Source organism: Genypterus blacodes, unplaced genomic scaffold (assembly GCF_046128005.1).
Source record: "Genypterus blacodes isolate CSIRO-AG114 ecotype Tasmania unplaced genomic scaffold, CSIRO-AGI_Gbla_v1 ptg000015l_1, whole genome shotgun sequence".
NCBI lineage: Eukaryota > Metazoa > Chordata > Actinopteri > Ophidiiformes > Ophidiidae > Genypterus > Genypterus blacodes.
Window position 1 is genome coordinate 4,032,893 of NW_027466829.1, and position 12,771 is coordinate 4,045,663.

General features: G+C 44.2%; 3 protein-coding genes across 3 annotated transcripts; all 3 read left to right on the forward strand.

Annotated features, from left to right (window-relative positions):
• The first annotated feature begins 1,498 nt into the window (after window positions 1-1,498).
• On the forward strand, window positions 1,499-7,181 carry LOC142990854 (protein mono-ADP-ribosyltransferase PARP6-like). The gene is made up of 23 exons (XM_076140746.1): window positions 1,499-1,642; window positions 2,454-2,556; window positions 2,661-2,708; window positions 2,990-3,081; window positions 3,180-3,237; window positions 3,322-3,412; window positions 3,504-3,567; window positions 3,748-3,834; window positions 3,964-4,129; window positions 4,258-4,296; window positions 4,446-4,541; window positions 4,683-4,775; window positions 4,873-4,998; window positions 5,090-5,155; window positions 5,244-5,311; window positions 5,457-5,505; window positions 5,660-5,772; window positions 5,872-5,944; window positions 6,053-6,122; window positions 6,220-6,263; window positions 6,405-6,468; window positions 6,557-6,641; window positions 6,753-7,181. Exons 2-23 carry the CDS (start codon window positions 2,554-2,556, stop codon window positions 6,850-6,852), a joined length of 1,695 nt encoding a protein of 564 aa, XP_075996861.1. The 5' UTR covers window positions 1,499-1,642; window positions 2,454-2,553; the 3' UTR covers window positions 6,853-7,181.
• A 1,163-nt stretch (window positions 7,182-8,344) lies between these two features.
• LOC142988561 (ribonuclease P protein subunit p25-like protein) lies at window positions 8,345-8,920 on the forward strand. The gene has a single exon (XM_076137760.1). The coding sequence runs from the start codon at window positions 8,345-8,347 to the stop codon at window positions 8,918-8,920; it is 576 nt and encodes a 191-aa protein (XP_075993875.1).
• A 1,142-nt stretch (window positions 8,921-10,062) lies between these two features.
• On the forward strand, window positions 10,063-12,518 carry LOC142990830 (cytochrome c oxidase subunit 5A, mitochondrial-like). The gene is made up of 5 exons (XM_076140717.1): window positions 10,063-10,220; window positions 11,256-11,372; window positions 11,950-12,071; window positions 12,159-12,280; window positions 12,365-12,518. The coding sequence occupies exons 1-4, from the start codon at window positions 10,148-10,150 to the stop codon at window positions 12,270-12,272; spliced, it is 426 nt and encodes a 141-aa protein (XP_075996832.1). The 5' UTR covers window positions 10,063-10,147; the 3' UTR covers window positions 12,273-12,280; window positions 12,365-12,518.
• Window positions 12,519-12,771: the final 253 nt, after the last annotated feature.

The window sequence follows — 12,771 nt, forward strand, 5'->3', positions numbered from 1 at the left end:
TAAAAATACTTCTGTGGTTAGATGGGATGTAAAGTGAACTGTTAATAATAATAGTCTCCCTGTAGCAGTATTCGGGCGTGGGATTCCATCAGCCTGTCGGTTCGCAGTCTGGTCTCCTTTTCCCTTGAACACGACCCCACCGGGAGCTTTTCTTGGCCGGCCTTGGACAGCATCCAGGGAAGATGTAAAGGCATGTAGGCTAATATCTATAGAGTATTCACCAACCAGGGACAGCAGATGTTAGTTTGGTTTGTGTGTAGATTGAGAGATGAAGTTCAAACCAGCAAAGATCCCAGTTCTGGAAGACACAATGATGGGAATTAAACAATCAAAGCATTTTCTCTGATTTCTTAATATTCATTCTTTATTTAAATTCTAGTAATCTTGTTGTAGAGGTTGCAGGATTACGACAACTCAAATGTAAGAGTGTTGATATCAAGAGCAAATGCATTTATCGATATGCACCATAAAATAAAGTCCAGGTCCTTGTTCCTTTTGTATTTTGCACATCATTAAAATCGTGTATGTTGTTATTTTGGTTCAGGAATCTTTTTACTGAAGTATAAATGTGTTCAATTTTTGCATAGTCTCTCTCTCTCTCTCTCTCGCTCTCTCTCTCTCTCTCTCTTGCTCCCTCTCTCTCTCCAACAGCTCTCTCTTGTGGCCAATTGGTTGAGGTGTGTTCATCTCTGTAGACAAGACATGTCTACTTTGTCTTCATGAATATTGTGTCCAGCCCTTCCTAGCACCTTGCTGTATTTTCTAAGTAGATTACAGTGAGATGGGCACAGATGTATGCAGCCTTAGAAGTGTCTAATCTGTCCAGACTGTGGAGCAGCAGGTGACGTTAACAAGGGTGACTAGACTGGAAGATTAAGGTCAGAAAGCAGCACAGACTGATACGTGCCAAACATAAAGCACATCGTTATGGTTCATACAGAATCTGTCACCAGGGATGACTGGGTCTCCACACAGTCATAAAGCTGAGATACGTTTGCCATGTTATTTATGATGGTGTCCCCTTCCACTGCATATATGTACTATAAAGGAACAGCAGGGGGCGACACAAGAGAAGAAGTAGGATATGTGTGTAACAGACGAAATAGAAGCGTTCTACAATGAAACGTGATTGCAGCTGTGGTCCTACATGTGAATCTGCGTTGTTCACTCCTCAGCCGCCACAGCCTCCCAGGATCAGAATCAGCTGATCATCCAGTCACGTGACTCTGAAGTCAAAGACTGAGCATGTGGGACTGTTTGTGTTCAAAACCACCGTTGATTTTGTGTTCGTGTGGAGTCAGAGTTGCCATGAACACAACCCTGTCTATTATTGTCAGTAACTATGGGGAAATATTATTTTATGCCCATCAAACATCAGATATCAGGCCATTTCTAGGTTCAACAAAGGCTTATTTTGAAAAACGGACGAAGTCTCTTGTGAATCCTTGCGCTAACATTGCAGTTTATTTTGAAAAACGGACATAGTCACTCGGGTATCCTTGCGCAAACTTCGCCAAGAGGGACAGACAGAGAGCGAAAGGGAGACAGAAAGCGATAGAGCCAGGGAGACAGACATCCCGAGAGACAGACATCTAGGGAGACAGAGAGACAGACAGCCCTGTGTTATGATCCAAACACACAAGTAAGATGTTATTGTTTCTCTATTGTGTCGCAAAAATGTGTTTGTTAGAAGTGGATGTGTAGACAGGAAGTAAGAACACACAGTGTTTACATTACCTATTAGATCATTTATAGCATGTATTACCATAACTGTACTCTTTTAAAGCTCATGTGATAAATGAGAACACAATCCAAGACCAAAACCAAAAGTGTGGAGTTGTACAATAGTGCTTTTAGTTTCAGTCTGAGTGTCACAGCATCTTTAGCAGGGTCATTATATTATAGGAGGTCATTTCCCACAGTAACGTTCCACACCCTCAGACTGACACTGAGCTAACCTGAGATAGTGAAGTCGAAGGGGTGTGCCATATACAAGTTAAAGCAAGACTGGCTTAATGCAAGAAGGAGTGCCAAGAGGGAAGAACCAGAAAGAAGATTTCAAAAGAATAGATGAGGGAAGGAGAATCACAAACCAGCAGCAGTTGAATAGTTTATGGACATTAAAAGTAGTTTAGATTTGACCGGCATTGTAAGAGACAAAGAGGGACTACAGTAGGTTTAGTAGCGTATGTTGTAAGCTTGTTAGGTTGGATGGCATCACTGTTGGGGGTTTCTAAGTATGATGTCATCGCTGGGTGGATGGCATCACCGCTGAAGCTTTGGTGTTATTGGGTGAAGTCATTGTTGTAAGTTGGATGGCATCATCTCTCAGTTTTTGCTGCGCTATTTCAAGTAAAGCCTCAGAGCCTGATCCTGTCGTGGGCGGCAGCAGTAGAAAGTTCATCTGAACACACGCTTGACTTCTTGTCATTGTGTGTTTTCTTATTCAACAGTATAAAGGAAAGTTGTCTAGTCTGCTGTTTGCTCAATTTCACCAAGAAGGCAACGACGTTCCACCTACAAGGGCTGAGGAGGAGCTCATGAGCTGAACAAATGGTTCGTAACGGAGCCACAGTTTCTCTTCATCTTACAGTCGTATTCCTCTGTTGTGTAACGTTGTTTGTGTTTTGATGTGACTGTTTGCTTCATGAACCCAACAGGATACGGACTGGGAGGACAGTGACCCAGAGGACCTGGATGAGGCCTATGTAAATGCAGTTTGAGTCTTAATTCAGCGCTGTAGTTATCATCACTTACCTACACACTGACCTGTTTGGATGTTTCATGTGTGTGTGTGTGTACAAAACCTTTTAAACACGCAGATCAACCTTGTATCAGCCAGAAATCTGAATCTTGCATCTTGATATCTGTGAGCGGCCTTATACCCCTGCTGTGAATGATGAGTGTGTGTGTGTGTGTGTGTGTGTGTGTGTGTGTGTGTGTGTGTGTGTGTGTGTGTGTGTGTGTGTGTGTGTGTTTGTCTGGTCAGGAGAGCTATGAAGCTGTCGCCTCACGTCACCCTCTGCTGGACGCGGACATACAGGAGGTCAGGACCTTTTCAGACTCTGCGGTTTCTGTCAGGTAGACGTTTTGTTCCTCCATTAGGTCTTCATGAGGGGAGGATCTCTGCTCCTCTGGATGATTCATTTTCTGATCTCACCTTTCTGTCGCCCGTGCAGGGAATTCTCGTCGATTGATGGCGTGAGCGTTAGCCTGAACATTTATGCCTCTTTAAAGGTGAGCTGGATGTAAAGGTTGGCGTCTTCAGTGCATGTACAACACAGTGCACTGTTTAATGATGACACACCACTCCGTCCACAGGAGAGCGTGGCCCAGGCCTGGAGGGTGAATCCATCAGAGGTGATCGTCGTCTGTCTGTACTTCTCTCTGTCTCAGTACCTGGACGGTCCCGGTGAGCGGCAGCAACGCAAAACTGAACTAAATGTTGAGACATAATTGACCTTTTTCCTTATTGTGACCTCATATTAAATGTTTCTCTACAGCTCCTTCAGTTAAAGTCTATCAGCCATCCAATGAGTTTTTTGGCATTGGGCATCAACTCCAGAGGTGAGTTCACATGGCAACTATAACCTTAGAGATGATGAGATGAGGGGGAATACAGGTAACAGGAAGTATTAGGTCTTATATAATATGACTGGTTGCTGTTGTTGTTGTGTTGATGGCATGTTTGATTTCTGTGTTTACACTCAGCTGGCAGTAATGTTAACGTTCCTTTCTGCTCTCCAGCATACTTGGTCTCTACATATCTGAGGAGTGGAAGCATATAAGCAACGAGAAGCTAGTCCAAAAGAAGGAAAGACTCAGCTGGTGCAGGTGGGCATTAACAATCAGGAGCTTTTGTGCGAGACTGATCACCAGGCTCCTAGTGTGCAAGTATGAGGCAGTGTGTCAGACGGAACTTTGAGGATTGAAGATTTGTTTTGATGTTTGTCCTCTGTCCAGCGCTTCCTCTCTCACTGCGGCCAGGCCTAACGGGCTCCAGCAGCGGGCCGTGAAGATACGAGCCATCTCACCCGCCATGAAACAGAACAACTTGATTGGCTGCACAACGGCCATCACCGTGGAGCATCCTGAAGAAGAGCATTTGACTTACACGCCCAGTGGAAAGGTGAGGTTCAAAGGTGATGTGTCATGGCTGCTGCTGCCGCTCCACTAACCTGCCGCACTCTGTAAACATTGATCCTCAGAGAGAAACCTTTTGATGATCATCTTGGTTGTGTCGTTATCTCTCCACAGACGGAGGCATCGGCGCAGCAGTGTGGCTTCTTGATGCAGGTACACTTGTAAGAAAATGTGTGAGCTAACAAGAAGCAGATGAAGAAGGACCGTTCTCCTACTTTGGATCATGTGTGACAGTCAGTACAGCAGTTGGCAGGACAGATTGGAAGTGTGTATGTCTTAGCACGCTGTCATTTTGTACACAGATAATCAGGTACACTGAGCAGAGAATCCTGACCCTGAATGAGCACTGTGTGGTCTGTGACGAGAAACATCTGTTTCAGAACGCATGCATGTTGAAGGTAAGAACAACTGGCAGCTAATACCATAAACCAAACTATGGAAATAGTAACAAAAAGGGTCTTGATCGCTTACGTTTTGACACAGTGGTGCCGTGTGTGTGTCTGTGTGTGTGTGTGTGCGTGTGTGTGTGTGATTCTCAGCCTGCAGTTTGCACCAGAGAGCTCTGTGTGTATTCTTTTTATAATCTGGGAGTTATGAAGGGAGCTACAGAGGACGTCGCCACAGGTGCAGAGGTGGGTAAACACATGCATACACACCACTTCACACACACACACACACACACACAGTGCGTAGATAGCACAGAGATGAACATGTTAATCTGTCCCACAGATTGTTGACTTGCTGGTGGCCATGTGCAGAGCCGCCCTCCTGTCTTCCCGCCGGGCCATCATATTTAACCCTTACCCTTCTGTGGTTGATCCGCACAACTGCAAAGTCCTGGCCTTCAGTCCAAATGTACCATCAGAACTAATATAACACAACATAATAAACATAATACAAATATAAAATGTAAGACGAGATGTAATGTATCTCTTTGTTGTGACAGAACAAGAACTACGACAAGCTGCAGGAGGTGCTGGCCAATGTGTTGATGGTCACCAGGATGCCTCAGGTGCCTGGTGTGAAGAAGATAAAGCCCATATTCATGACTCACAGGCTGAAGAATGATAATTCGCTAAATAAATGTCTCCTTAATCCAGGGCTCGTATGAAGCTATGAAGCAGCAGATGGACGTGGTCGACCCACTCGCTCACCCCTTACTGCAGTGGTGAGTGATGCCATCTAAACCATCAGCACCAGAGACAGAAGGGAAGGAATGAAAGGAATGGAAGGAAAAAGAAAGAAAGAAAGAAAGAGCACAAAGAAGGAGACGGTTTCCACCTCTGATGTGTCTTGTTTGTGTTTGACCTCAGGATTGTGGACAGTAACCGATCATACATTGTGAAGCTTCCACAGCACAAGGTACCAGAGCACACACACACACACACACACGCTTCAGTACCTTACTCTTTCAGTCGCTGTCGTTCATTATCGCTTTCAGATGTGAGATGATGTCATGTATGAAGGTGAGCAGGATGTACAGCTCCCGTTCATGTTGTGACCTCTTGCACTGCAGCAGCTGAAGTTCATGGACACGCCACATCAGTTCCTGCTCATCAGCAGCTCTCCGTCCAAAGAGGCTTCCTTTACAGACGCCAAGAAGATCCACGGCAGCACGTTTGCTTTCCAGTCAGTGATGTTGATGACGTTAAAACCCTCATGTCAGCCTTCAAACACAGAATTGGACCTGTTTCATGCGCTCTGGCGTTGTGTTGTTTCTACTTTCAGTGGTTCCCATATTGAAAACTGGCACTCTATCCTGAGACACGGGCTGCTTAATGCCTCGGGCACAAAGTTTCAGGTACACGTTACACATACATGGAATTGCTGTACAGTTCATAGACATTTCTTTATGTTAAAGAAAGATGAATGAAGGTGTTAACAGACACTTTGCTTGTCTTTTTTGAAGCTTCATGGCGCTGCATATGGGCACGGCATCTACCTGAGTCCAATGTCAAGCATCTCATTTGGATACTCTGGTATGGATGTGCATCCTCTTACATATTGAAGAAGTGCATCATCATACTGGAGGGGGTCAGTACTCATTCTCTGGTGTTTTCATCATTCTTTGTAAAGGACAGTACAAAATATCCTCCAAAGACGGCGCAACAAAACACCAGGTAAACAACATCCAGCGGGTAAACAGTTATTGACATTTCAATACAACACTGGAGTAAGTTGATGATTTGCGTGTGTATCTGCGGTTGTTGTTGCGTGGTCCCGTCCTTCATCGTCTCTTCTCACTTCTCTTCCTCATATAGAAACAGCCGGAAAGCGGCAGGTTCCTCAAAAGCACCAACTTAAGCTGCATTGCGCTGTGTGAGGGTAAATACCAGGTCGCCTTAACATCAAGATGATGTAGTGATAATGTGTCAGGACGTTATAATAATAATGTCTTCATGTGTGTTCACAGTTATAACTTCAACAGAGCTTCAGAAACACCATCAGATTTGGAAGAATCCGACACCTGACCATGTGTGCACACGCTTCCTCTTTGTGTAAGTCGACACCTTGAACACACTCCTGCCTCGCAATGTTTAGTATAAATAAAAGTTCTGCTTTTAATCAATTTTGTGTTGAGCCAAACGTTCTACTTGTGTGTTTGGCAGGTATGAGAACGGCCGGGTGGGAAGCTTCAACATCAACACCCAGGATCGCCGAATCGAGAAGGAAATATTACAAGTCATTGCTGCAAATCCTCACTGCTAACAGTTGCACACACACACACGCACACACACACGTTTCTTTTCATTTTTATTGTTATTTGTATTTTGAACTTCTATTGCTCTTCTACAAGTCTTGGCTTCCAACTGTTTTCTTCTGCTGTTGTGTTCTAATTTTTTTGACATTCATTGAAAATTCCAAACTATTTAAATTCTACATTTGATTGGAAGGTGTGATGACAGTAATTGATACCTTGTGTTTTGTCCTTTTGTTCAATATTCTTACAGACGGGTGTAAATCACATCAATGTTTACGTGGAGCGGTTGTTGAAATGTTCTTTAAACATACATTTTTCTATAAACTTTTACAATATCTGTTAGGTTTGATGTTTTCCTTCTCACATCTCAAAAGTCTCTCATCTTGATGATGTAAATCATCATATCAGGCCCACGGCTGCTCACTCAGCTCAATCGCTCAGTTTCACCTGTAATACGTGGATTCTACCACAAGAAGGAGGATGTACCAGTCATGAAACATAGTTTAACATTTAATAGGCATTTAATTGACATTGGTGGGTGCTGGAGGAGACGTTGGGGACCAGCTGCAGATTGCGGTGAGTCACGCCTCTGTGTTCACTGTTTGAGTAACGTGAGAGTCATCCTGTGAAGCAGAAATGCTGCATTATAACAGACTTCTGATTCCATATGAGCCCCACAGCTGCACATTCAGATCCTCAGCTCATCTCTCAGGTTTTGTCTGCATGATTCTGTTCAGTTTTTTCACCTGTTTGTGCTGAAAAAGAGGCAGATTTTGTGCAAACACTATCTGGGTCTGTAATAGAAGATGGGTAGATATTTTGTATGACCATATGGTGATTGGCAACTGTAAAAACAAAGGGAGGGTGCCTTCAGATTCATGATGATTACGTTGCCTGACACTTTCCTTGGTGATATTTTGTGATAATACTAATGTCAAGACAATGACAATTCAGTCGAAACAAACAATTACTCCAACTACACGCCTTGTTAAACTTTATTCACTCACGCTTCATCAGCCATGTAATTCATGCAAACACACAGAAATAAAAAATGTTCAACCCTTAAGCACTCAACAAAAGCTTCTCTGCAAACCCAACGGAAGCAAATGAGGCAAAATGATGCAAAATGATGCAAAATGATGCCTGTGCCTTTAAACGCAATATGTCGCTCTTTGAGCCTCATGTGTGTTTGTTGGCATCAGCTGTCCTCAGAGCTCAATAGAGCAAGGACATCACTTTTCTTCTCATTGTGGGATAAGAGGTAAAATGCCCTCTCATCCTTGTCGCTGTCATCACAGTGATCAGATGCTAAATTGGGATTGCCGGTGAGTAACTTTTGGTTTCTTCTTATACAAAACAACAAGGACATCAGATTCCAAGGCTCAGAGACAATATCCTGCACTTAGATTTCACTAAAACACTAAACCAAGAGGTCAGATGATGAGTTCAACTACTGCATGCAGCAGTCCAATGGGATCACAGTCATTTCCCATCAAACTTATGTCCTCATCTTCACCTACAAGTCTTCATCAGAGTACCTTGAGGAGGATCAGCCGCTCAGAGGACAACAGTCCTTTTCCCATCCCTGGACTACCAGCAGACATCCTGCATATGCGAGTGAAAGAGGGAAGCAAGATCCGCAATTTACTGCAGTTTGCAACAGCTCGCATGCAAGATGAGAAGGGCGACGGCAGGATGGCACTCAGGCAGGTGGTCTTCACCGGCTCAGGCAGGGGAGTCACCAAAACCATAACCTGCGTGGAGATTCTAAAACGTAAAATTAGAGGGCTGCACCAAGTCTCCAAGCTCTGCTACAAGACGGTGAGAGAAATATGGGAGAGCCCGCAACACGGAGAAGCAGGTGTAACCGTACACAGGACCGTCCCTGCCATCTGCATCCTGCTCTCCAAAGACCCTCTGGACCCTCAGGAGCCTGGATACCAACCCCCCAAAAGCTCTCTTAATTTTTCCACAGAGGACACAGAGACAGACAGAGACAAAACAGATTACAGTCATTCTCCCCGGCACAATGCCAAGAGACTCTGTCTGCACGACCGGGCTGTTACGTCAACATGAAAGCCTCGAATCCACACAAGCAAATATCACAACATTTTAATATGTGGAAATTAAACTACAGGGCAGTTTCAAAGTTCAAAATATAAAATGGGGAATAGATCAGAATAGATCTCATGGCAAAAAACTGAAACTCTTAATCTCGTTCTGATAATACAGTCATGTACGGCTTCACAGACTGCTTAGGTAAGGGCATGCTACAGAATGGACACTGTGTTAGGACTCTTAGTAGATTTGTTAGGAAAGTCAAATGAGTATTTAAATGTATTATTTTGTTTTTATAAGTGTTGTATCAATTATTATCTATATAATGTCAGTTCGTTTTCAGATCTCTGTACACAGACTTTGGGAGACATTTGCTCTGCTTTAAAAAAATAAAAATAAAAGTACATAATGGCATCAAGGGAACAAGGTGAGGCCAAACTAACAGCAATGATGTCACCCAATAAGCAGGTTACAACACTGATGTCACCCTTTAAGCAAATTAGTGAGCAATAAGCAATTAGGCAATCAGTGATGTCATTAACACTAACAAATTCTCAACAAGAGATAAGATATCACATTTATACATGAAGCAGTTCGAGGGGAGGCCTACCTCAAAGTTTAGACTGGACCGGATCATCACAGCTGCTCCTCAAGTGCATTTAGGGGTTCGGCTCTTTTCATTTCATGTAAAAGTTGGTAGATATTTGTACAAACAATGAATATGAAACATGTTTAAAGGAAAGGAATGAAAAATAAGAGATTGTCACATTGTGTTTCCCTTAGGTCTGACACAAGAAAATAAAGGTTCTATGCACATTGTTTGTGTTTGTTCTTCCATTTAGATCCATTTAAACTTTGTGAATTATAAATAAAGAGTGTGGGGACGTATGGGAATAGGAAAAAAAGGCTAAATGTAGCGTTTCAGGAAATTCATGCATCAAAACAGTTTATTTTTCATTTGAAAAATCACCAAACAAATCGGGAAATCCTGGGGAGACCAATCCTGTAAAGTCCACATATCATAAAATAAATAAAGTGTAGGTCTTAGTTTTAAAAGTTGAGTGGAGTTATTTATGTGTTAAACTCTTTTCTGGGTCAATTCGGGTCCCGGTCAGAAATATCCACGCTTCAGTTCGGCGCATGCGCCGTAGGCCGCCGTGACCGCGTACGTGACGGGTCGGCGTTAGCGCGTTAGCAGGTTAGCATCATCATCTCTCCTCCGGTTAGCAGCTGGCTGTCCGCACCATGTTCAGAGCCGCCGTCCGACTCTCGCTCTCCGGTGTCCGGAGTTTAGCCCGAACACAACCCCGATGCCAAGGTATTCACTCACATTTACACACGTTTGTTTGTTTCTTATTGACAGCTCGGTGAATTCGGAACTCAAACCAGAGAGTCGCTGTCGGCTCGGCTCGTTCCGGCGCTCCGCTTCGGCCAACACGCTTGCTAGCTTCCATTAGCTTAGCTGTGGTATTCACTGCTATAAACGCAGTGTTGAACCCTGAACATGGCATCATACATACATCATACAATCAAATCACAATATTATCATCTGATGCTGCATTTATGCTTCATACTGGGACGCTTGTAGTCATGAATATGGCCGCGGTGGAGCTCAGCCGTGCCGGTGTCCTTGTCGTGACCCGGCTTGAGGCTCAGACTCGGGCCTTGCTGTGTGCCAAAATGCTAACCGGGTTCATTGCCGGTGGTCGTGTAACGGGGCGCTGCGGGGATCACAGAGCTGCACCGGGATAGAAAACGCCAGCAATTAGAGGGTTTTTGGGAATGTAAACGCTACGTCATAATGGGACTTGATGTGTAGAAAATATAAATATGTTCACTTCCTGATTACAGTAAAGTGGCGGAACTGAAAGTGTGTAGGTGCCAAAGGATTCTATGAAGGGTCTCAAGCTCCGGATCTTAAGTGTAATATATATTATATTCGATCATTTGGCAGACGCTTTTATCCAAAGCGACTTACATTACATTTACCACCCTTCGCAGAGGGGGGAGCAATTGAGGGTTCGGTGCCTTGCTTAGGGGCGCCTCGGCAGGGGTCCGAACCGGCAACCCTCTGGTTCCCAAGCGGAAGCTCTACCCACTGAGCCACTGCCTCCCTACAGTGTAGAGGTGACCGTGTCCCTGCTGGCTGAGGTCACATCAGTCCATTGGCCATAAGCCAAACCTCATACCGTAGCTGTAGTACTCGCACCATTTCCCATTGTAAACAGCGCACGTATGCTCGCTTCGCTGCGCCTGTTTGTCCTTCACACACACTCACGGACGCTAGATGTCGGTGTAGCTGCAGCATGTGTGTGAGTGTTCTCCTAAAATGAACCTGTTTCTCATTTTGCAGCTCCTTTGGCATCACGATGCTACTCTCATGGGAAGGAAGAGACCGATGAGGAGTTTGACGCCCGCTGGATCACTTACTTCAACAAGGCTGACATCGATGCCTGGGAGCTGAGGAAAGGCAAGTGGAAGGAGAGACTCAACAACAACACACTGTCACTGGAATACACACTAACAGAAACAACAACAAAATGTGCAGAGCTTCAGTCTTTGCTTTGTCAGCCTCTGATACTCATTTTCAGCTCAAGGTGTCAGAGGAAGTAAATCAGAAGCCACAGCCTCCATTCAGTCAGGTGGCAGCACAGAGGAGATAAGCCGGCTCCTGATGAGGTCAGCAGTGAGGAGAGGAGAGGAGACGCCCCCTGTAGGAAGCTCCTCTGCTCCTCACTTTAACCTTGCACTAAAACATATCAAGGTTGTGACAAACAATTCTCAAAGTAGTTTTGCAAATCAAGTCGGAATGCAAAACACTGTAGTGTTTACATACAGATTTGCTACTTTAGGTCCGATTTAACTTCCAAAGTGTGTGTACCGCCGATTGGCTTTGAGGATTAGCATCCTGAAGGCTTCTTGGAAATGCTTTGAGTCAACACGAGCCAAAGGTGAAGGAATGAAGGAAATCTGTCCAATAAGAAAGTGTTGATTTAGAGCCTGTCGTTCTTTTGAATGAATGTTCTTTCTTTCTTTCTTTCTTTCAGGGATGAACACATTGATTGGTTATGATCTGGTGCCTGAGCCAAAGATCGTGGAGGCGGCGCTGAAGGCCTGTCGGAGGCTAGACGACATGGCGAGCGCCATCCGAATTCTGGAAGCTGTAAAGGTGAGGGGACGCCTCAGTCGCAACATCCACTTAAATCGCTTGCCTCTGTTTTTGTTCATATAATTGAATGTTGTGTTATTTGGTCAGGACAAAGCCGGTCCCCACAAAGACATCTACCCGTACATGCTCCAGGAGCTGCAGCCAACATTAGCTGAGCTCGGGATCTCCACACCTGAGGAGCTCGGCATTGACAAAGTGTAGAGCAGCAGGTACTTCCTCCTCCTCTTAGCTGTGTGTTCCCACATAAATCTACATCCTTGTATATTAACAGAGCTTCTGTTTGTCTCTTCCAGATCTGTCCTGACAAGGATTTATCCCCAGAACTCTGAAATCTTGTACTTAAATTCTTGCCTCATATAATATGTGTGATATTTAATTTTGTCTTTTATTAAGTTCTTTTTGCTTGTAAAATATTGATGAACCTAATAAAAGAAATCTTTATCTTTATTGAGTGTGGCACAGATATTTGGGCACAGCTTAGACAGTGTGAGTGTTTGACATCACGTGGTTTTTAAAGTTGCTTTAATCATGAGCAGAGTGTGTGTGTGTGTGTCGCTCTGCCAGCAGGGGGCAGCATTTTCATGTGAATGTAAACATCATTTTACTGTAAATCATTCTACAGTCTGTGACATCTGCTTTCATTTCAGGGAAACTTTACATGCAGGTACAATAAACATGTTTCAATTGCAAAGTGTGTGAT

Coding starts and splice junctions, on each gene's coding strand:
- LOC142990854 (XM_076140746.1), top strand. Junction 5,156..5,243: donor TGGTCACCAGGATGCCTCAG/GTGCCTGGTGTG, acceptor TCCTTAATCCAG/GGCTCGTATGAAGCTATGAA. Junction 6,123..6,219: donor CATCTCATTTGGATACTCTG/GTATGGATGTGC, acceptor TTCTTTGTAAAG/GACAGTACAAAATATCCTCC.
- LOC142988561 (XM_076137760.1), top strand. CDS start 8,345: ATGTCCTCATCTTCACCTACAAGTCTTCATCAGAGTACCTTGAGGAGG.
- LOC142990830 (XM_076140717.1), top strand. CDS start 10,148: ATGTTCAGAGCCGCCGTCCGACTCTCGCTCTCCGGTGTCCGGAGTTTA. Junction 11,373..11,949: donor TGCCTGGGAGCTGAGGAAAG/GCAAGTGGAAGG, acceptor TCTTTCTTTCAG/GGATGAACACATTGATTGGT. Junction 12,072..12,158: donor GAATTCTGGAAGCTGTAAAG/GTGAGGGGACGC, acceptor TTATTTGGTCAG/GACAAAGCCGGTCCCCACAA.